Source organism: Podarcis tiliguerta (genome assembly GCF_965153285.1).
Source record: "Podarcis tiliguerta genome assembly, chromosome: 2".
NCBI classification, from domain to species: domain Eukaryota; kingdom Metazoa; phylum Chordata; class Lepidosauria; order Squamata; family Lacertidae; genus Podarcis; species Podarcis tiliguerta.
In genome coordinates this window covers 14,301,925-14,322,772 of record NC_139535.1, presented here as the reverse complement: position 1 = coordinate 14,322,772, position 20,848 = coordinate 14,301,925, and the positions used below count along the sequence as shown (strand labels likewise).

General features: G+C 48.4%; 2 protein-coding genes across 5 annotated transcripts; one reads left to right on the top strand and one right to left on the bottom strand.

The window, feature by feature from the left end:
* Positions 1 to 419: 419 nt before the first annotated feature.
* Positions 420 to 20,612, bottom strand: LOC310670275 (uncharacterized protein). 2 transcript variants are annotated; one of them, XM_083425353.1, is made up of 2 exons: positions 20,572 to 20,612; positions 420 to 2,830 (listed from the first exon to the last, which is right to left on the bottom strand). In XM_083425353.1, exons 1-2 carry the CDS (start codon positions 20,595 to 20,597, stop codon positions 778 to 780), a joined length of 2,079 nt encoding a protein of 692 aa, XP_083281479.1. In that variant the 5' UTR covers positions 20,598 to 20,612; the 3' UTR covers positions 420 to 777. The 2 variants fall into 2 exon arrangements, with proteins under 2 accessions (XP_083281479.1, XP_083281480.1); XM_083425354.1 differs by lacking the exon at positions 20,572 to 20,612 and adding an exon at positions 9,995 to 10,078.
* LOC310670764 (uncharacterized protein) lies at positions 10,187 to 18,995 on the top strand. Of its 3 annotated transcripts, none has more exons than XM_083426501.1 (3): positions 10,187 to 10,326; positions 17,291 to 17,783; positions 18,163 to 18,995. In XM_083426501.1, the coding sequence occupies exons 2-3, from the start codon at positions 17,303 to 17,305 to the stop codon at positions 18,660 to 18,662; spliced, it is 981 nt and encodes a 326-aa protein (XP_083282627.1). In that variant the 5' UTR covers positions 10,187 to 10,326; positions 17,291 to 17,302; the 3' UTR covers positions 18,663 to 18,995. The 3 variants fall into 3 exon arrangements, with proteins under 3 accessions (XP_083282627.1, XP_083282628.1, XP_083282629.1); XM_083426502.1 differs by lacking the exon at positions 10,187 to 10,326 and adding an exon at positions 11,339 to 11,378; XM_083426503.1 differs by lacking the exon at positions 10,187 to 10,326 and adding an exon at positions 13,915 to 13,991.
* Positions 20,613 to 20,848: the final 236 nt, after the last annotated feature.

Here is a 20,848-nt window from a genome sequence, read left to right as displayed (position 1 = left end):
GGCCCTTGTGGTCTCTTCCAACTCTATGATTCTATGATTCTATGTTTTGGAACTACAACTCCCATAATCCTTTGCTAACCGGACCAGTGGTCAGGGATGATGGGAATTGTAGTCTCAAAACATCTGGACGGCTGGAGTTTGCCTATTCCTGAGCTAAAGGCAGGGACTGATGGAGGAGTGGGGAGACAGCCCCACCCTTCCCCCCAGTGGCACCCACAGCATCAGTACACGTCCTCGTCCCAATATTATCATAATTACTATTAGAAAATAAAATAGAAAAGTTCTGGGGAAATGGTTGTCCCTCAACAAATATCAAATAAACACCAAGCACTTCTTCCACCAGATGGCAGCAGGTTGCCACATATACACACACACGTCTCTTTTCTTTTTTAATATAATTTTTATTAATAGTCCGTGAATTTATGCCAGTCTTCTGTGAATCTCTGGTCCCGCAGCTTTCTAAATCTTCCTGTTAATTTATCTAATTCTGCATAGTCCATCAGTTTCATCCTCCATTCTTCTTTTGTCGGTAATTCTTCTTGTTTCCAATTTTGTGCCAATAATATTCTTGCTGCCGCACACAAGTCTCTTTTCGTGTTTATTGCTGCTTTAGTGAACATTCAGAACGAAGGTACTTCTGTTTCGTGTTTGCAGCAGTGGTGAAGTAGGACCTTTGACCTGTGAGTTTGTCACCAGCATTCTCTTGGTACCCTTCCCTGCCTCCTAAAGCCTTCTTGGTCAACACCCACCCACGGTTTGGAGACCTTTCTTTGGGACTTACAGAAACTTGCTTTCCTCCTCCAGGCTGAGCTCTCTCAGGTGTGGCTCAGTATCCCCATTTGCAGGCAGCACGGCTCTGATCTCCCTTTCAATGGCCTGCGCTCTGGCCTCCAGCCCTCTCTCGAACTCTGCCTTCTTCTCCAGCACCAGCTCCTTCACCGCTTTCCGTGCCGCGTCGCAGCCTTCAGCTAATGCAGCTCGCTCGGCAGCCAGGCTTGGTTGGTCAGCTTCCATGGCCAGGAGGCGGCCTAAGCTGCTCACACGCTCCATAAGGTACTTCTCTGACACCAGGGTGTAAGTCTCGGAAATCATGCCTACCAGCTGGGCCATGCTGGAGGCATTAAAAACATGCCCGTAAACCAGGTCAGCTGTGAAAGCTTTGGATGAGTAGCTGGAGATCTTCTGGGCTCCATCCACAGTGTCAGAAAATTCTTTCACGCTCCAGACCAAGCAGGAATCAATTAAGTTGGAGATCATTTGGAAAAACCTCACCATCTTCTCCCATTGCTCCTTCACCCGCCCCAGGGCTTCCAGGCCCTTGATGAGCATTTTTCTGGCCGTGTCAAAGTCCACCTCCTTAACTTGATAGCCTCTCATGGTGCAGAGAATCTCCGCCAGTTCCTCGTTCTGCTTCTTGAAGTTTTCAAAGCTCCTCTGATACTCCTCCCTCGTGGCCTTCAGAGTCTCTCGGCTCTGCTGTACTTTCAGATGGGCATTTTCCACTCCTGGGCTTGCTGCTCCCCCCATCTTGGACACGTTGGGTGGTTTGGGGGAAAAGGCCGGAGACCGAGTGTAGGCCTTGCTATAGGAGTCGAACTCCAAGGCCTTCTTGTGGAGTTGGTGTATCCCATCCAGCAAGCTCTTCCCCACAGAACCAATGCCACCCACCGCCAAAGCCACCTTCTCCAACTCTTGGCAAATATCCAACCCACCTTGGCAAATCTCCTGGGCTTTGACTTTGGGGTCGCACCCTTCCTCTTTCTCAATGGAGTCTCTCAGCCTCTGTAGGTTCTTCTTCACCCACTCCGTTTTGACCTCCCCACTCTTCTCATCAACAATCATAGATGCCTTAAGGCCTCCATGTTCATCCAAGACGTTCTTCAAGCTGGTAGCAAACGTTAACAGCTCAGCGGACTTGGAGCAGATGACACTAGCTGATATAAATGGAAACATCCTGGCCAGTCCCTCCCCACTGCCCATGCCAGCTACTTCTCCCAGACTCCCCTGCCTCCCTGCTGCCATCCGGGTAAACTCAACCGAAAAAGCACTAAGGGTCTGAGTGAGGGTGGTGACCAGCTCCATTCCCACTGCATCCCAGCCTGTGGGGATGGATTCCATGGCTTTCTTGTACTGTTGGAAGGACTCTTCCACATGCTCCCTCATCTGGTGGTGGTACCTTTCAGCCATCTCCTTGGCCTCCTTGGCTGACTTTTCTCTGATCTTGGCTTGTTCCAGAGCTGTCTGCACTTCCTCCAGCTCCTTCTCGTAGCCCTGCTTGGCGTTGAGACAAGCCTCGAGGAGTTCCTGGATGAGGTTGATCACGTCAGTGAACTTGGCCCTCACCGCCTTGGCCAGCCCACCACACTGCTCTGTCGCCGCCTGGAGGTTCCTCAGCTGGTTAGGAAGCAAGGCGGTGACCACCTCGGCCTCCTGGATGAGAGTCCGCACAATCGTTTTCATCTGTTCCGGAATGCCGTTTGCCAGCAGCCTGATTTGGTCCATGTTGACGTGAGCCTCGTTGAAGGCGGTCCAACCTCGGTTGCTGACTTGGCACAAAGAGGCCTTGAAGGATTCTGGGTACTTGAGGTGCTGGAAGCCTCCCTCTGGGGGAAGCAGGTTGATGGAGAAGTCGCCCTGCCCTGTGGAGATGAAGATCAGCTCCCCCAAGATAGCAATGGAGATGGGCGCTGGCATGAGAAACTCTTCCCAGTTGGCGTACGGTTTCATGAGAAGCTCAGTTTCTTTGTGGACGTCATGTCCTTTGCTGAGGGTCTCCACAGCCTTGACCAAACCATGTGGTTTTCCTTCTGGTGATGCCATTGTGCGGAGCCTGCGGGACAAAAGTGACATGTCATTCGGGAAAGAAGACCTTGAGAACGGGCCCATCACAATTAATTTTTGCATTCGCTCACTCACTCACAAACATTACTCTTTTAACCAAACAGGTCCAAAGCCCAGAGCACCTGAAAACTGGAACCTGAGTCACAAGGGGCAGTCACCTGACTAGTGATAGGTCTCATAAAACCAACAAATTCCTCACCAAGTGTAGGTTGTTGAGACAAGCAAAATCTTGATACTATAGGGAACCAGAAGTTGTAAGTCTCTGAGCATTTTCTTCTCAACGTGTACCTGAAGCTGCAAGATTATAACTCTATCCATTTACCAGAAATAATGCTTAGGGGTTGTATGAACCAGAAAACTGATAGCATGAATTGGTTTCCTGAACAAACACAAGGGGCCATGATTCTAAGATTGGTAGACCATTTCCCCCTTGAGAGACAGCCAGCAGGTGGCTTCTTCTGCCTAGACTCCCAACAGCCGTAATTTTACAGATCTGATTTGTGGTAGGTCATCTGATACCATCTGCATCCATGGGCAATAGGTAAAGGTAAAGGTACCCCTGCCCATACGGGCCAGTCTTGACAGACTCTAGGGTTGTGCGCCGATCTCACTCAAGAGGCCGGGGGCCAGCGCTGTCCGAAGACACTTCCGGGTCACGTGGCCAGCATGACATCGCTGCTCTGGCGAGCCAGCGCAGCACACGGAAACACCGTTTACCTTCCCGCTAGTAAGCGGTCCCTATTTATCTACTTGCACCCGGGGGTGCTTTTGAACTGCTAGGTTGGCAGGCGCTGGGACTGAGCAACGGGAGCGCACCCCGCCGCGGGGATTCGCACCGCCGACCATGCAATCGGCAAGTCCTAGGCGCTGAGGCTTTAACCCACAGCGCCACCCGCGTCCATGGGCAATACTGATTATATATAAACCATCCCCCCCCCCCCAGCTTGGTGTCCTTCACGTATTTTGGACTACAACTCCCATCATGCCTCATCATTGGCCATGCTGGCAGGGCTGGCAGGAGCTGGAATCCAACAACATCTGGAAGGTACCAGTTTGTCATAGGCTACACATACTTGAGCCTTGGAGACTCCCAAGTCAGATCAGAGCATAGTGAGAGTTGGGTTCTTTAGAACAGAGGTGGGGAGAAAGTAGATTGGTATCTACTAATAGATCTCTGGGTGATTTCCAGTGGGTAAGCAACTCCTGTTTAACAAGAGCAGCATCAAAATGATTGTTCTCCTTGCCACCACAATTAGACTGCTGAAATGAAGAAAAAATAGGTGTGGATTTTTATGTGGAAAGTCTGTGAGCATAGCTCAGTTCTGGCACTCAAAACAAGTCAATGTGCTCAGCAGCAGCAGCTCACAGCTAGGGGTGGATAGATTTGCAAATTGCAGTTCTCTCATTTGTCCAACCTTAGATTTGGTCCTCCAATTTCTGCAGCAAATTTGCAACTTTAGAAAAGTCTCCTGAAAATCCACAGCATTTTAGTGGCAATTTCTCCTAATACAGTGGTACGTTGGGTTAAGAGCTTAATTCGTTCTGGAGGTCCGTTCTTAACCTGAAACTGTTCTTAACCTGAGACACCACTTTAGCTAATGGGGCCTCCCACTGCCGCTGCGCCACCAGCACACAATTTCTATTCTCATCCTGAGGTAAAGTTCTTAACCTGAGGTACTATTTCTGGGTTAGCGGAGTCTGTAACCTGAAGTGTCTGTAACCCGAGGTACCACTGTACGCTATAATAATAATAATAATAATAATAAATTTTATTTATATCCCGCCCTCCCCAGCCGAAGCCGGGCTCAGGGCGGCTAACAACAATAAAACAGCACAAACAACACTTTAAAATCATTCATTATAAAATTAATTAATTCAAGCCACTGGCAACCATTGGGCCAGAGCTCTGCGAAGATTGCCAGTGGAGGGAGTCAGGCTGTGCCCTGGCCAAAGGCCTGGTGGAACAGTTCTGTCTTGCAGGCCCTGCGGAAGGATGTTAGGTCCCGCAGGGCCCTGGTCTCTTGTGACAGAGTGTTCCACCAGATCGGAGCCACGGCCGAAAAAGCCCTGGCTCTAGTTGAGGCCAGCCTAACTTCTCTGTGGCCTGGGACCTTCAAGATGTTTTTATTTGAAGACCGTAAGTTTCTCTGTGGGGCATACCAGGAGAGGCGGTCCCGTAGGTACGAGGGTCCTAGGCCGTATAGGGCTTTAAAGGTTAAAACCAGCACCTGAAACCTGATCCTGTACTCCACCGGGAGCCAGTGCAGCTGGTATAGCACCGGATGAATGTGATCTCGCAGCAAAGACCCCGTAAGGAGTCTCGCTGCAGCATTCTGCACCCGCTGGAGTTTCTGGGTCAGTCTCAAGGGCAGCCCCACGTAGAGCGAGTTACAATAATCCAGTCTGGAGGTGACCGTCGCGTGGATCACAGTGGCTAGGTCAGGGCGAGAGAGGTAAGGAGCCAACTGCTTAGCTTGGCGGAGATGGAAAAATGCCGCCTTTGTTGTAGCTGCAATCTGCGCCTCCATTGAAAGGGAGGTGTCGAAGATTACACCCAAACTCTTAACGGACGGTGCTGGCACTAATTGCACCCCCGCAAGAGATGGGAGTTGCCCCCTCAATCCCATATCGTCCCGTCCCAGCCACAGGACCTCTGTCTTCGAAGGATTTAACTTCAACCGGCTCCCACGTAGCCATCCAGCCACAGCTTCCAGACATCTGGTCAGTGTGTCTGGGGCCGAGTCAGGATGGCCATCCATCAACAGATAGAGTTGGGTGTCATCAGCATACTGATGGCAACCCAGCCCAAAACTCCGGACAAGCTGGGCGAGGGGGCGCATAAAGATGTTGAAAAGCATCGGGGAGAGTATCGCACCCTGAGGTACTCCACACACCAAGGAGTGGCGCGATGACAATTCCCCCCTAAGCGCCACCCTCTGTCCCCGACCAGAGAGAAACGAGCGCAGCCATTGAAGGGCTGTGCCCTGAATCCCCACGTCGGCAAGGCGGTGGTCCAGAAGTTCGTGATCGACCATGTCAAAAGCTGCTGACAGATCTAGAAGAATCAGCAGCCCCGACCCACCTTGATCCAGCTGTCTGCGAAGATCATCTGTTAGGGCAACCAGAGCCGTCTCGGTCCCATGACCAGCGCGGAAGCCGGACTGGAATGGGTCGAGAGCCGATGTTTCATCCAGAAACCCACCAAGCTGTTCAGCAACCGCTCTCTCAATCACCTTACCCAGGAACGGAAGATTCGAAACTGGGCGGTAATTGGATAGATCTAAAGGATCTAATGATGTTTTCTTTAAGAGCGGGCGCACCACTGCCTCCTTCAATTCTCCTGGGAATGTCCCCGTGCCAAGGGACAAATTGATGATATCCCCCAGGAGGGCCCGCACCTCGTCTGGACACGCTCTAATCAGCCAAGACGGGCACGGGTCGAGAGGACAGGTGGTGGGCTTTCCAGCTCGGAGGAGTCTGTCCATATCGGCTGGGGATATCCGGTTGAAGTGGTCCAATACTGGACCCGAGGACAGTCGAGGGGCCTCCAGTTCCTTTATTGTATCCAAATTGGCAGGGAGGTCATGGCGGAGCAACAAGACCTTCTCCGCAAAAAAGCTCGCAAATGCCTCACAGCTGTGTGTCAAATTGTTATTTAAATTTGGCTGTCCCTCAAGGGACGTTAAAGACCTGATTATCCTAAATAATTGCGCCGGGCGAGAGCTAGCGGATGCAATGGAGGCCGAGAAGTAAGACTTCTTAGCAGCCTTCACCGCCATCTCGTAGGTTTTCATAAAAGCCCTATAAGATGTTCTTGAGGCTCCGTCACGGGTACCCCGCCATACTCGCTCTAGCCGTCTGAGGTCCCGCTTCATTTTCCGGAGCTCCTCGGTAAACCAGGGAGCCCGGTTTCTGCGGGGTCGCAGAGGGCGCTTAGGTGCGATCTCATCGATGGCTGCCAGGAGCTGGATATTCCAGCCCTCGACAAGCTCAGTCAATGAGTCGCCAGGGGGAGCAAGGTCCCGCAAGGCTTGGCGGAATCTATCAGGGTCCATCAGCCTCTGCGGGCGATCGCGAATGTAATCTTCACAAATATATGCATTTTCATGTCCACTTGATCTTAAAACATAAATTCCTGTACACATTGCTTGGGTGGAGAAGGGCACTGCAAAACTCAGAGAAGTGGTACCTCAGATTACATACGCTTCAGGTTACAGACTCCGCTAACCCAGAAGTAGTGCTTCAGGTTAAGAACTTTGCTTCAGGATAAGAACAGAATTCGGACTCCGGTGGCACGGCAGCAGCAGGAAGCCCCATTAGCTAAAGTGGTGCTTCAGGTTAAGAACAGTTTCAGGTTAAGAACGGACCTCCAGAACGAATTAAGTACTTAACCTGAGGTATCACTGTATTTTGAATGGTGGCGTGTTTTGGAAAGTGCCAATTTGTTAGGTTTGCCTTCAAAAGCCAATGTAATCTCCCACATCCCTAATCACAGGGAAACACGTTCTTTAGTTCTAAGCGTATGTTGTTTTGCATCTTGGTCTGTTTTGTGGCTCTTTGAGTTCCAGTAAAAAACAAGCAAGGCCCTGCAAAGCTGATGCCTGCCCTCCCTTACTATGGATGGTGCTTGCTCTCTAAAGGCAGCATAGGGGGCCAGAAGGTCAGGATTTTCTTAAAACTTAGCGGCGTCTGTGAGTTACAGCCGGGGGTGGAAGAGGCCGCTGGCCCCAGTCTCTGGATTCTCTTGGAAGGTAGCAAATGTTGAAGCTACAGCCAAATAACTTAGAATCAGGAGGATTCCAGAAGAGAGAGTTAAAGGAAAGAAACCAGGCAGGGAAGTCTTGGGGCGGTCTAATGGGTTAGCTAGATGGAAGAAATGATACTGAAAGTCAGGGTTTCCGTGTTCTCTGAAATGGCAAGAAGATGTAGCAATTCATGGAAATGAATGGATTTGACAGCTTTGTGCAAGGAATCTGAAATGCGCCTACTTTTAGCTTACTGAGTCAATTTGCCATTTGACTGACTGGTTTGTGGGCTCAAACAACTCTGTTGCAACATAATTTGCCGTCCTCACTTTTTGTTATCCTTCTTCAAGGATTGACAGCCTTGGATTGCCTTTGGGTTTACAAAAACACACAAGCTGTTAATCAATCACTCCTGGTAACAACAAACCGGATCTGAGTTGGGGAAGGGCAGGGGGGGACAGATGGAAAAAGCAGATAGCCAGAAAAGTGGGTGGGTTTATTAGCCCTTGCTTAACATTCCCTTGTAAAAGGAGCCTTCCTCTGTTTTGAGGCTATAAAACGTTATCTTGCAGATAGGAATAGTTCCAAACATGTGGCCTATTAGTTAAGAGCCATGCAGACAAGTGGATATTCAGACACCAGTGATGTGTCCACAATCAAACGATTAGTTTGGATTCATAATATTGAAGAAGAAAAAAGAACTACAAAATTCGCAAGTTCATGTAACACAGTTTAAAACTACAAAACTTAAAAAAATAAAATTGCATTGGCACTTTAATATAGGTCAATATCAGTCCCTTCATACGATGCAAATACCGGCTGATAACCATTTGCCCTGAGTGCATTCTTGTGCATATCTCTCTCAGGGTTTACACACTTTTCTTCCCTGGGGAAAACTGCTTTTTTTACACCGAATTGGAGCAAACGGCAATGGGCTTTTCTGCAGATTGAGGTTTGTTCTGATTAAAAGCTAAAGAGCAGTTCAAGTGGGAAACTTCCCAGACCTGTGCTTTGCAGGGACAAAGAACAAGCAAAGGACAAGCGGAGCGGTCGGTGGGCTGTTTGTCCTTTTCATTTTTTCCGTTACAAAACATGTTGAACTTTCAAATGGTCTACTTCTAAAAAATACGGTACACCCCACCGGGTGCGGGTGGGGGCAAGCTCCTTGTCACCTCCCCAGCTCTGCTGTTTACAGAATTCCCACTCTGTGTATACACCAGACATTCAAAGCACATTTCCCCCCACACATTCTGAGAATTGTAGCTTACCCCTCACAGAACTACAACTCCCAGTGCCATTAACAAACTACAGTTCGTGGGATTCTTGGGAGGGCAAATGTGCCCTGAACGTGCCTTAAAGGTCTGGTGTGGATGCAGCCCCTGATTCACTAGAATCTACTTCCTTTCCCCCAATAAAACCAGTAATCTGTTGTTCTGTTGAGGCGACCAATGCTCTCAGTGCTGCCCTTGTGGAACTCAGCAGAGAGAAGGATGTGAGCAAAACCGCCTGTCATTACTGTGGCTCCACCTACTGTTGTTTTCCTCTTTTTGTCTTCTGCAGAAAGGCATCAGTCACTACTGTGTTGACCCCTTATTCCGCTACTGAAGGGTGTCTAATGCTGGCTAATGTTTTTCCATGATCTTCCCCATACGCTATTCCTTTTCTTGCCCTCCCTTTCGTAAGCTTACTTATTAGCGCTGTTCTCTTTTTTAATAATAAAAATAATAATAATAAAATAATAATAATAATAATAATAATAATAATAATAATTTTTATTGGTTTTACAAATTCGTTCACATAAATAAAATGGTTGCAAATATCAAAATTAAAACAAGATTCTTCCGAATCTCAGGACTTCCCTCCTCCCCTCAGTGGGTTCTTAAAATACGTTTGTCAACTGCGTACAGTGGTACCTCAGGTTACAGACGCTTCAGGTTACTTTGCTTCAGGATGAGAACAGAAATCGCGCAGCGGCGGTGCGGCGGCAGCGGGAGGCCCCATTAGCTAAAGTGGGGCTTCAGGTTAAGAACAGCTTCAGGTTAAGAACGGACCTCCAGAACAAATTAAGTTCTTAACCCGAGGTACCACTGTATTATAAGTTCATCCAAATTACAGTCCTCCGTTACATTGCAAGAGTTATTAAAAGCCTGCCAGAGAGTCCATGTTTTTACAGTGTCCTTTTAGACATAATCTACATTTCTCCCAATCTCTATTGAAGTTTTCTGCTTTTTAGTAATGTTCTCCATCCAGCCCTCACGCCGCTCCATTAAAATCCCAAGGCCCACAAATTTGTAGCGCCTCAATAGTCCTCCTCACCACCCTGTTCATTTTGCACTAATTTTTACAGTAAAATAAGCCGCCAGTGCTAAAATCTCCAGGGATCCCCTCTTGCATCAAAGCTCACTCACCTTTCGTCGAGCCAAAAGACAAGGGTGCCGTGTGCTCAGGTCTCAACTTAGGGCCCCATAAATAGGCTCTGGGTGTGTTAAGCCACATACCCCAAGCATTTCGAAAGACCTGGCTTCACATGGACATAAATCCTAGTTCCTCCCAAGTTGATGTTTAAACCCTTGGGCTGGGTGGTGAGGAATGGGATGAGCTGCCGCGTCTGCATTCTACATTCCGATTGGCTTACCATCCCTGTTATTTGCAGGTGGTCCTGGAAAGCAAAGTGTAGATTTGGAAGCACGGACGAGATCCAGAGCAAACGAAGATTACGCAAGTGGCAGCGTCCAACAGGGTAAGTCTCTACAGCAAAGTTGGATGGGCTGTCAGTGGCGAAGCTGCATGCTCCGGCACCGGGGACGTGGCTTGCGTGCGTCCTGGGGGCATGCGCCCGGCGTGGGGGGTTGCGTGGCGTGAATCCGGGGGGCGGCGGCCACGATAGCACCCCCCTCCCTGATGGTGCCAGGGGCGATGCGCGCCCCCCCCATTCCTCCGCCAGTGTGGGCAGTAACATTGAGTTTCTGGCACCAAATGAAAAGCATAGACAGTGGTACCTCTGGTTGAGAACGGGATCCGTTCCGGAGGCCCATTCGCAACATGAAAGGTACGCAACCCGCAGCGGCGCATCTGCGCACACGCGGGTTGTGATTCACCGCTTCTGCGCATGCGCGTGACACCATTTTGTGCTTCTGCGCATGCACGAAAGGTGAAACCCGGAAGTAACCCTTTCCGGTACTTCCGGGTCGCCGCGGGACGCAACCTGAAAAAATGTAACATGAAGCAAATGTAACATGAGGTATTACTGTATAGTGGTACCTCGGGTTACGAACTTAATTCGTTCTGGAGGTCCGTTCTTAACCTGAAACTGTTCTTAACCTGAAGCACCACTTTAGCTAATGGGGCCTCCTGCTGCTGCTGCGCCGCCGGAGCACGATTTCTGTTCTCATTCTGAAGCAAAGTTCTTAACCCGAGGTAATATTTCTGGGTTAGCGGAGTCTGTAACCTGAAGCGTATGTAACCCAAGGTACCACTGTATGTTTTATGACAATGACTTCTATTCCCCCTTCCCCCGCAATTTGTCGGTAGCAAATATAATGGGACAGGAACCACAGGTCACTGATTTTGAAAGGAGGAATTGAGTTTGAATGCAGAAATTCCAAGATTCAATCCTTGGCATCTTTGCTTGAAGATGAAAGGGAGTGGAATCGATCGGGACGGCCGCTGGCTACCAGTCAGAGTAGACAATACTGAAGTGAATGAACAAATAGTCTGAGCTGGTATATGCAAGTTTCCAAATAATGCAGAATGTTTTTTTCAGGCAGGACAGATCTAACAAAAAAATAATGGGTATGTTCAGCCTTACAAGACTTGCCAATAATGTTACAGTGGTACCTCGGGTTAAGAACTTAATTCGTTCTGGAGGTCCATTCTTAACCTGAAACTGTTCTTAACCTGAGGTACCACTTTAGCTAATGGGGCCTCCCGCTGCCACTGTGCTGCTGCCACACAATTTCTGTTCTCATCTTGAGGTAAAGTTCTTAACCTGAGATATTATTTCTGGGTTAGCAGAGTCTGTAACCTGAAGCATCTGTAACCTGAAGTGTCTGTAACCTGAGGTACCACTGTACATGAAGTCAGAATGTATTTTAGGAGCAAACTGGGGAAGGGGAGAGATAAACAAGCTCATGGCTAAACTGGTGACTGGTAGCGAAGAGGGCGTAATTTGTTCAGTTCCGCCTAGTATGTACACAAACCAAAACAGAGCAAGCTAGCCTTTTAAATTCATATTTCTCCAAATACTGCCATGCAGTTCCTTGACCCAAAAATGGGTACCAAAAACAAACAAAAAAGCATGTGTTGGGGGAAAGTGCACATGAAAATGAATATATTGCTCAATGTAATGTACAAAAATGCATTGTTTTAGAGGGAATTCCTTGTAAGGTGTTATATCAGGCAATGTTATTCTGCACAGAAATGCACAAAATTATGTACATTGGTGTACATAAATTAGGTGAAATGCGCATGAGGAGGTGAACAAATTAAAAAAAATGCAAACAAATGCAGTAACTAAGGCATTTCAGTGCTAAATAAAAGATTGATTTTAGAAAGCATGGTGAAAGAAGAAAAAACAATTACAGTGGTACCTTGGGTTAAGTACTTAATTCGTTCCGGAGGTCTGTTCTTAACCTGAAACTGTTCTTAACCTGAAGCACCACTTTAGCTAATGGGGCCTCTTGCTGCCGCCGCACGATTTCTGTTCTCATCCTGAAGCTAAGTTCTTAACCTGAGGTACTATTTCTGAGTTAGCGGAGTCTGTAACCTGAAGTGTTTGTAACCTGAAGCGTATGCAACCCGAGGTACCACTGTATAGTAAAACGTGTTGAAGAGGATAGGTTCCGCTGCCTGATATATCACTTTACTCGTCAAAACCACACCATAGAAAGGTAGTGCAATGTTGTCTGTTCTTTCAACACAAAAAAAGGCCAGGTTTTCTGCCGACTGAGAAGGATGGGGAACCACAGTAAGTCCATGATTTGATCACAGGGGTCGGCAAAGTTTTTGTGGCTTGGGCTGGTTCACGGTCTCGCAGACGCCGTGGCAGGCCGGCGTGCGTGCTCACACATGCGCAAACGCTATTTCGACGCTCCTTCCGGCGTGGAGAGGTGCGCAGCTTCCCATTGGCTACTGGAGTTTCCTGCAACCAATGGGAAGCCGGCCAGCGTCGTGAAAGGCGGTCTCTGCTCTGCTCTGCACCGGTTTAGCGCGGCGCACAGGAGCCAACTTAAGCAGGTGGCGGGGGTCCCTGAGCGGGTGGCAGGGGTCCATGGGCCAGTTAAACAACCCCCACAGGCTGCTTATGGCCTATGGGCCTTAGGTTACTGACCCCTGATTGATGGCATCATGCAGAGGCCCAGTAAAATGTGAGTGTGTGAAGCATGCCAGTGCTGGGGTTCAGGACACCAAAGAGCTACTTTGGGCGGTTACAAACAGATGATTAACTTGCCACTCCAGTTCCCCTTTCGGACCACATTTCATAAAGACAGCTATGGTCCTCAGGTGGGTCTTGTCTTAACTTCTGACCTGATATCCTTGGACAATGGGCTTGCATTCCTGAGTGGGGTGGTAAGAGAGGACCCTCTGCCTTAATCTGAGCAAACACAAGCCTTTGTGCCATATCATAAAATCATAGAATCATAGAGTTGGAAGAGACCACAAGGGCCATTGAGTCCAACCCCCTGCCAAGCAGGAAACACCACCAGAGCACTCCTGACATATGGTTGTCAAGCCTCTGCTTAAAGACCTCCAAAGAAGGAGACTCCACCACACTCCTTGGCAGCAAATTCCACTGTTGAACAGCTCTTACTGTCAGGAAGTTCTTCCTAATGTTTAGGTGGAATCTTCTTTCTTGTAGTTTGGATCCATTGCTCCCTGTCCGCTTCTCTGGAGCAGCAGAAAACAACCTTTCTCCCTCCTCTATGTGACATCCTTTTATATATTTGAACATGGCTATCACATCACCCCTTAACCTCCTCTTCTCCAGGCTAAACATGCCCAGCTCCCTTAGCTGTTCCTCATAAGGCATCGTTTCCAGGCCTTTGACCATTTTGGTTGCCCTCCTCTGGACACGTTCCAGACCATATAAATGGTCTCGTCTCAATTCTAGTCAGGGTTCCTCCGTAGCTGTTGGACTACATTATCCCCATAATTCCTGGCCATTGTTTATGTTTGAGGGTAAACGGCCTTCTCGGTAGTGGCACCTGCCATGTGGAACGCCCTCCCGTCAGATGTCACATACAGTGGTACCTCGGGTTAAGTGCTTAATTCGTTCCGGAGGTCCATTCTTAACCTGAAACTTTTCTTAACCTGAAGCACCAGTTTAGCTAATGGGGCCTCCCGCTACTGCCGTGCCGCCGGAGCACGATTTCTGTTCTCATCCTGAAGCAAAGTTCTTAACCCGAGGTACTATTTCTGGGTTAGCAGAGTCTGTAACCTGAAGCGTATGTAACCCGAGGTACCAGTGTGTGTATGTGTGTGTGTGTGTGTATGTGTGTGTGTGTGTGTGTGTGTGTATATATATACACACATACATACACCGGTATATATAATTTTAACATATCAGTTCCAGCAGGCATACAACATATCTTCTCATCTTATACAATATTTTAGACTTCCGTCAACACCTCTGATGATATTCCGTTCTTTATCACTTATTCTGCATTTCTTAATAATAATTCTCTTCGTAGTCTTTCTTGCAGTATTTCAAATAATCCACCTTACAAAACTTCTTGCAGTCCCCTCCCGTCAGATGTCAAGGAAATAAACAACAACTATTATTATTATTATTATTTATAGATTTTATATATTTATGTATATCACAGAACAAAATCAAAATATAAAACCACAAAATATATAATCAAAATAAAAACAACAACCCAATAATGCTCCCCCAAACCCCACATTTTAAAAGGGCATATCTGATTTTAGAAGACACCTGAAGGGAAGTTTTTAATGTTTGATGTCTTACTGTGCTTCATGTTTTCATTTGTTGGAAGCCGCCCAGAGTGGCTGGGGCAACCCAGTCAGATAGGTGGCTTATTATTATTATTATTATTATTATTATTATTATTATTATTATTGGTGCTGATGGGAATCATAGTCCAATTTTGGGAAGGAACCACACTGGTTTTCTCTTGCATTTGACATCTCCCTCCCAATGAACCCCCCACAGTCCAGGCATATGATGCAACTTTTATTTTAACCCACCAAGTTGACCCACCTGCCTGGTTCTACACCTCTACCTTTTATTGCCCCTCAGGGCCTTTTCTCGTTTATTCCTTATCGGTTGGATGGCAGTTTGTCTCTATTACTTGACTAAAAGGAATGTGGAGGCCACTGCCTCAGGGCAGTTGGCACATCTTTGCTGATCTCAGGATAAATTGTCTTACTACAGAAACCAAGCCCTCCTTCCAACAGACTGCGGAGGGAATTCCCCCTGCCAATGGTGAGAATTAAGGCGGTTCACGAGAGAGGAAGAGGATTCCTTGGCTATGAGAGTTGATGTTATCTTAGGGTCGTTTTTTACAGGCCCATGTTGCAATTCAGGATGAACTGAGGCTTACGGTGGGCTCCTCCAAGCACGTTCCAAGTCATTGCGTTTGGGCCAGTGGGTTTCACTGACCCAGGCCAAGAAAAAAACTAGTGAATGAGCAATGTCCTGTTGCTGAATCCACATTGGGTGGTTTCTGCTTTGATCAGTGATGCTCAAGGACGTACAACATAATTCACCAATAACTCGATCTTATGCATGTTTATTTTAATTTCAATTCAATTTGTATACAGTCGTACCTCGGAAGTCGAACGGAATCCGTTCCAGAAGTCCGTTCGACTTCTAAAGCGTTCAGAAACCAAGGCATGGCTTCCGATTGGCTGCAGGGTGTACCCGGAACACCCACTTCCAGGTCTGCGGCATTCGGGAGCCAAAACGTTCGACTCACAAGGCATTCAGGATCACAGGTACGACTGTATTGCCTTTCTTTATAAGAAGAAGAAGAAGAAGAGTTTGGATTTGATATCCCGCCTTTCACTCCCTTCAAGGAGTCTCAAAGCGGCTAACATTCTCCTTTCCCTTCCTCCCCCACAACAAACACTCTGTGAGGTGAGTGGGGCTGAGAGACTTCAAAGAAGTGTTAACTGGCCCAAGGTCACCCAGCAGCTGCATGTGGAGGAGTGGGGAATCGAACCTGGTTACCCAGATTACGTGACTACCACTCTTAACCACTACACCACACTGGCTCTCACTTATAACTATACTCACGTAAAGGTAAAGGTAAAGGTACCCCTGCCCGTACGGGCCAGTCTTGCCAGACTCCAGGGTTGTGCGCTCATCTCACTCTATAGGCCGGGAGCCAGCGCTGTCCGCAGACACTTCCGGGTCACGTGGCCAGCGTGACAAGCTGCATCTGGCGAGCCAGCGCAGCACACGGAACGCCGTTTACCTTCCCGCTGGTAAGCAGTCCCTCTTTATCTACTTGCACCCGGAGGTGCTTTCGAACTGCTAGGTTGGCAGGCGCTGGGACCGAATGACGGAAGCGCACCTCGCCGCGGGGATTCGAACCGCCGACCATGCGATTGGCAAGTCCTAGGCGCTGAGGTTTTACCCACAGCGCCACCCGCGTCCCTATAACTATACTCAAGGAATGACTAAATATCCAACAACAGCAAAAATCACATTATTGTCCTATAACAGAGAAATCCTAACTCTGACCATCAAGCAGCAGCTTCTTATGTTTGTTCCTGGGGGAATAAAAATGCAAGTACTGTAATAAAACTTTTGGGAGACAAGCTAGGGGAGCTGCACCTCTCTGGGTGGTGGTCATTTCGGGATTAGGGATGTGGATTTTTCTTTCACAGTTAATGTGAAGAACCGGTGGGATCTAGAATAAGGGGTCAGCAAACTTTTCCAGCAGGGGGCTGGTCCACTGCCCCTCAGACCTTGTGGGGGGCCGGACTATATTTTTTTTGGGGGGGGGGAGAACAAATTCCTATGCCCCACAAATAACCCAGAGATGCATTTTAAATAAAAGGACACATTCTACTCATGTAAAAACACGCTGATTCCCGGACTGTCTGTGGGCCGGATTTAGAAGGTGATTGGGCTGGATCTGGCCCCCGGGCCTTAGTTTACCTACCCTTGATCTAGAATATGTAAAGGTAAAGGGACCCCTGACTATTACGTCCAGTCGTGACCGACTCTGGGGTTGCGGCGCTCATCTCCCTTTATTAGCTTAGGGAGCCGGCGTACAGCTTCTGGGTCATGTGGCCAGCATGACTAAGCTGCTTTTGGCGAACCAGAGCAGCGCACGAAACGCCGTTTACCTTCCCGCTGGAGCGGTACCTATTTATCTACTTGCACTTTGATGTGCTTTTGAACTGCTAGGTTGGCAGGAGCAGTGACCGAGCAACGGGAGTTCACCCCGTCGTGGGGATTCAAACCGCCGACCTTCTGACCGGCAAGTCCTAGGCTCTGTGGTTTAACCCACAGCGCCACCCGCATCCCATTGATCTAGAATAGATGCTGCCTTATGTGTGGAGTAAAGCGAGGACAATTCTGTCAGGACATTTCTTGAGCGACATTTTCATAAATTCACAACGGTGTCCCAAATTGGCCTCCTTTCACTAAGTTCTGAATCTGGCTTTCTGCATGAAGCTCGCTACACGAGTGTCCTTAATACGCTCTCCATTTCTGTTTTCCCTTCTAGCTCCCATCCAGCATGGCTCTTGTGCACGATACGACTTATAACTCCTCCATCAAGGAACATCTGGAGGCAGGAATGCAAGAGCTTGTGCTCCTCACTGGGCTTCTGCTCCTCCCGTGGTCAAATAAGGAGGAGATGTGTGCCAAAACCCATGGCCAGGTCACCAAAGCATCGCATCGTTTTTCCGAGGCCGAACAGAGTCTCGAGTCTCGCCTGCAGCTACTCGATTCCCAGTCGGAGGCCCTGATAGCCATGAAGAAACTCATGCAAGATGACCTGCAGGAGAAGAAGGGGGACTTGGCGGACCTCGGAACCCAGATCGTTGCCCTCAAGGAAGCTGAGAAGAAGTCCCGGGAAATGCTGGAAACTGCGGAGGTGCATCTGGAACATACAGAGGAGCAGCTGAGACTGGCTCGTGAGGGAGTGGCAAGGAACCGTGTGGGCCGGGAAATCGGCCTACGGATGATGGCCCTGCCAGGGCTTGGGTCGTTCATTGGTAGGTTATCCCCTGAGCCAGCAAGTCTTGAACCAGAAGTGGTACCTTCAAGATACCAGAACATCTCACCCCAACCCATTCCCTCAATACCCCCGTGAAATATAGTCGGAGTCGAGTGTGGATTTCATGCTCTTTATTCAGCTCATAGTAGTGAGGAGTTAAAGTTTCCCCAAAATATCTGCTTTATATACATTATTTACACAATGGGCCGCATGTGATTGGCTAATTCCGGGATTCTCCTGTAGGCCAATCAGGTTGCGGATTCACTTCCAGCTGGAGCTGGATTGGGTGGCTCCTGCGGACCAATCAGACTGCTGCATTATTCTAGGACCAATCAGACAGCTGCATGAAATTATCACTGATTTATCTTTTCTTTTAGGAGCTGGCATGGCTATTGGTTACCAGGCGGCCTTGGACTCAGCAGAGAAACTACTAATTGAGGCACAACAGGCTGTGGACCTCTGCACAGCAGAAGTGGCTGGCTACAGTGACAAGATCGCACGCCTCTCCCAAAAGGAGCAGAAGGTGCAAACTGGAATCAACTCCGCAAATCAGAGGATCCCTCAGATTGAAGCCCAGTGTGGCGAGCTGCTTGCTCTCCAGAGGGAGGTGACAGTGCAGCAGTCCTGGATCAGAAACTGCCTTTCCCTGTTGGATCTATTGGCAGGCAAGATTCACGCAGCTGAAGTCATGTCCAGCTACGCCTGCGTCCCTGAGTTGCTGGTGGATGTCTTGGAGGAAATTGCAGCCGTGGTGGGAGGAAAGGATGGAGCAGCATTCCAGGCTGATAAGGAACTCCAGACCTCCGTTCTGGAAATCAACAAAGCTGTGAATTCTCTGAGAGCCAGGGCAGGAAAGAATGTGTCCACTGATGATTAACCTCTCCGTGGTCTCTCCAGTCAAAATGATTTTAAACAGTACTGCACTGTACCTGTTTTCCCATTCCATTTCCCCATTTCTGATGTGTACCTAAATGCTGCTTACCTACACAATTTGTAAGGATTTTGGTAGCAGGATTTTGTATTGGAGTAAACAAAGTCCAATAACTTTACTAGGTCATGCTGTATTTTAAAAGTATGCAAATGCTGATGTCCTGAAAAAATTCTGGATGCTATATTGAGTGTGAAAAGCAACTGTCTTTTGTGTATTGATCCTATATATTTTGGCTCACTACTGTTTTCATGACAAGTATTTTATTGCCCTTTTGTGAGGGTGATGCCCAGTGGCGTAGCATGGGGGGTGCAGGGGGGGCCGTCCGCACCGGGCGCAACATCTGGGGGGGCGCTCGCAGCTCTCTGCCCCAACCTGGCTCACTCACTCTCTCTCACTGCAGTGCTGGCTGTGCGAATCCGATCCGAGCCGCCGGGTCGCCGCCCACTGTGGAGGGGAGGGTGCCAGGCGTGCGGTGCGGTGCGGAGAGAGAGCGAGGGACTATCTGGGGGAGGGACAGTGCAGCGGGGGGGGGGGCGCAAATTACTTGCCCTGCCCCGGGTTAGGGGGCGCAAATTACTTGCCTTGCCCCGGGTGCTGACAACCCACGCTACGCCACTGGTGATGCCTTTTTGTCTGGCTTGGATATAGGGAGCAAGGTTGGGGTGGCTATTTGCAGTGCTTTTGTCAGCCAGCACCAAAAACAAGACCCAGCCTTTCCCTCCTGCCTATGAAGACCTATGAAATCAACCTGTTGTGTTAAATCCATGCTATGTTTGCTGCCCTTTGTATTGAAATCAGTGGGAGTTTAGTCAGTCATAGGTGACTATCTTTTTTGCACTGGTTTTCAATGAGACCTGATTTAGTGTGGATCCAACCCCCTCTCAAAATAAGCTTTCTCCACAAAAGTGATGCCATTCCTCCCAGCTTGCTATGGAGAGAATATTGGATGCAGTACACTTTGAGAGGCCTTCTTTAGCTCTGTATATGGTGACAACAGTGCAGTATGTCCCACTGTATTTATTGGGGCTTACTCCCGAATACAGGGACGCGGGTGGCGCTGTGGTGAAAACCACTGAGCCTAGGGCTTGCCGATCGGAAGGTCGGCAGTTCGAATCCCCATGACGGAGTGAGCTCCTGTTGTTCGGTCCCAGCTCCTGCCCACCTAGCAGTTTGAAAGCACTTCAAAGTGCAAATAGATAAATAGGTACCACTCTGGCGGGAAGGTAAACGGCGTTTCCGTGCGCTGCTCTGGTTCGCCAGAAGCGGCTTAGTCATGCTGGCCACATGACCCGGAAGCTGTACGCTGGCTTCCTTGGCCAGTAAAGCGAGATGAGCGCCGCAACCCCAGAGTCGTCCGTGACTGGACCTAATGGTCAGGGATACCTTTACCTTTACCTTACTCCCTAATATAAGTGTTTATATTGTAGCTTCACATAACTATGATTATGTAATCTTTAAGATAAGAAATCTGACTCACATATACAATTTTTAGAAGTCAGAGGAACGGTTAGATTAGAAAGGCCATTTTGTCCTTATTTTGATATGTCTCCAATGATTATAGTTTTGCTGAAATGCATTTTAATTTTTTGTTAATGGTTCAAAATTCTTGCCCTCCATAAGGTGGTGCTGGGGCAGGCTATATACTTCATACAAAGGAGCAGGAAATAGACAGCCAGTCAGATAACCTCTGCAATTGTCAATTGATAGAAAATGTGTGCATAAAGACTCAAATCAACAAACTCCGGATTGTGTTTGGTGTGGATGCTCAAGAGAAACTTCCATCTGCTTGATGGTGCTGTGTACAAAACCTGTTTTATATGCATTATTAAACCAAATAAAAAAAAATAATCTTTACCAAAAAAAAGGGAGCAGGTTAGACATATTTGCAAGATGAGCAAATCCTGCAGCCAAAGGTCAGTGAAAGGGCCGGGGAGAAAGAGAGAATGAATCCCATTTTTAAAAAATAAAATAAAATTTGAGAAACAGATAACAAGCTGTGGAACTGTCAGAGCCATTGACGTCCGGACGCGGAGCTTCCTGATTGGGTAGTTCAGAAATGGGGCGTGTCCACACCCTTCAGCCCTTCAGCCGGCCGTTCTCTCCTATCCAGGGTATTAGCCGCGGTTGCCGAG

Excerpts from the sequence above, each read along its gene's own strand:
- LOC310670275 (XM_083425353.1), bottom strand. The coding sequence starts at position 20,597 with ATGTCTAACCTGCTCCCTTTTTTTTG. Across the intron at positions 2,831-20,571 it reads AACCTGCTCCCTTTTTTTTG|GCTCCGCACAATGGCATCAC; the intron begins GTAAAGATTATT and ends TTTGTCCCGCAG.
- LOC310670764 (XM_083426501.1), top strand. The coding sequence starts at position 17,303 with ATGGCTCTTGTGCACGATACGACTTATAACTCCTCCATCAAGGAACAT. Across the intron at positions 17,784-18,162 it reads AGGGCTTGGGTCGTTCATTG|GAGCTGGCATGGCTATTGGT; the intron begins GTAGGTTATCCC and ends CTTTTCTTTTAG.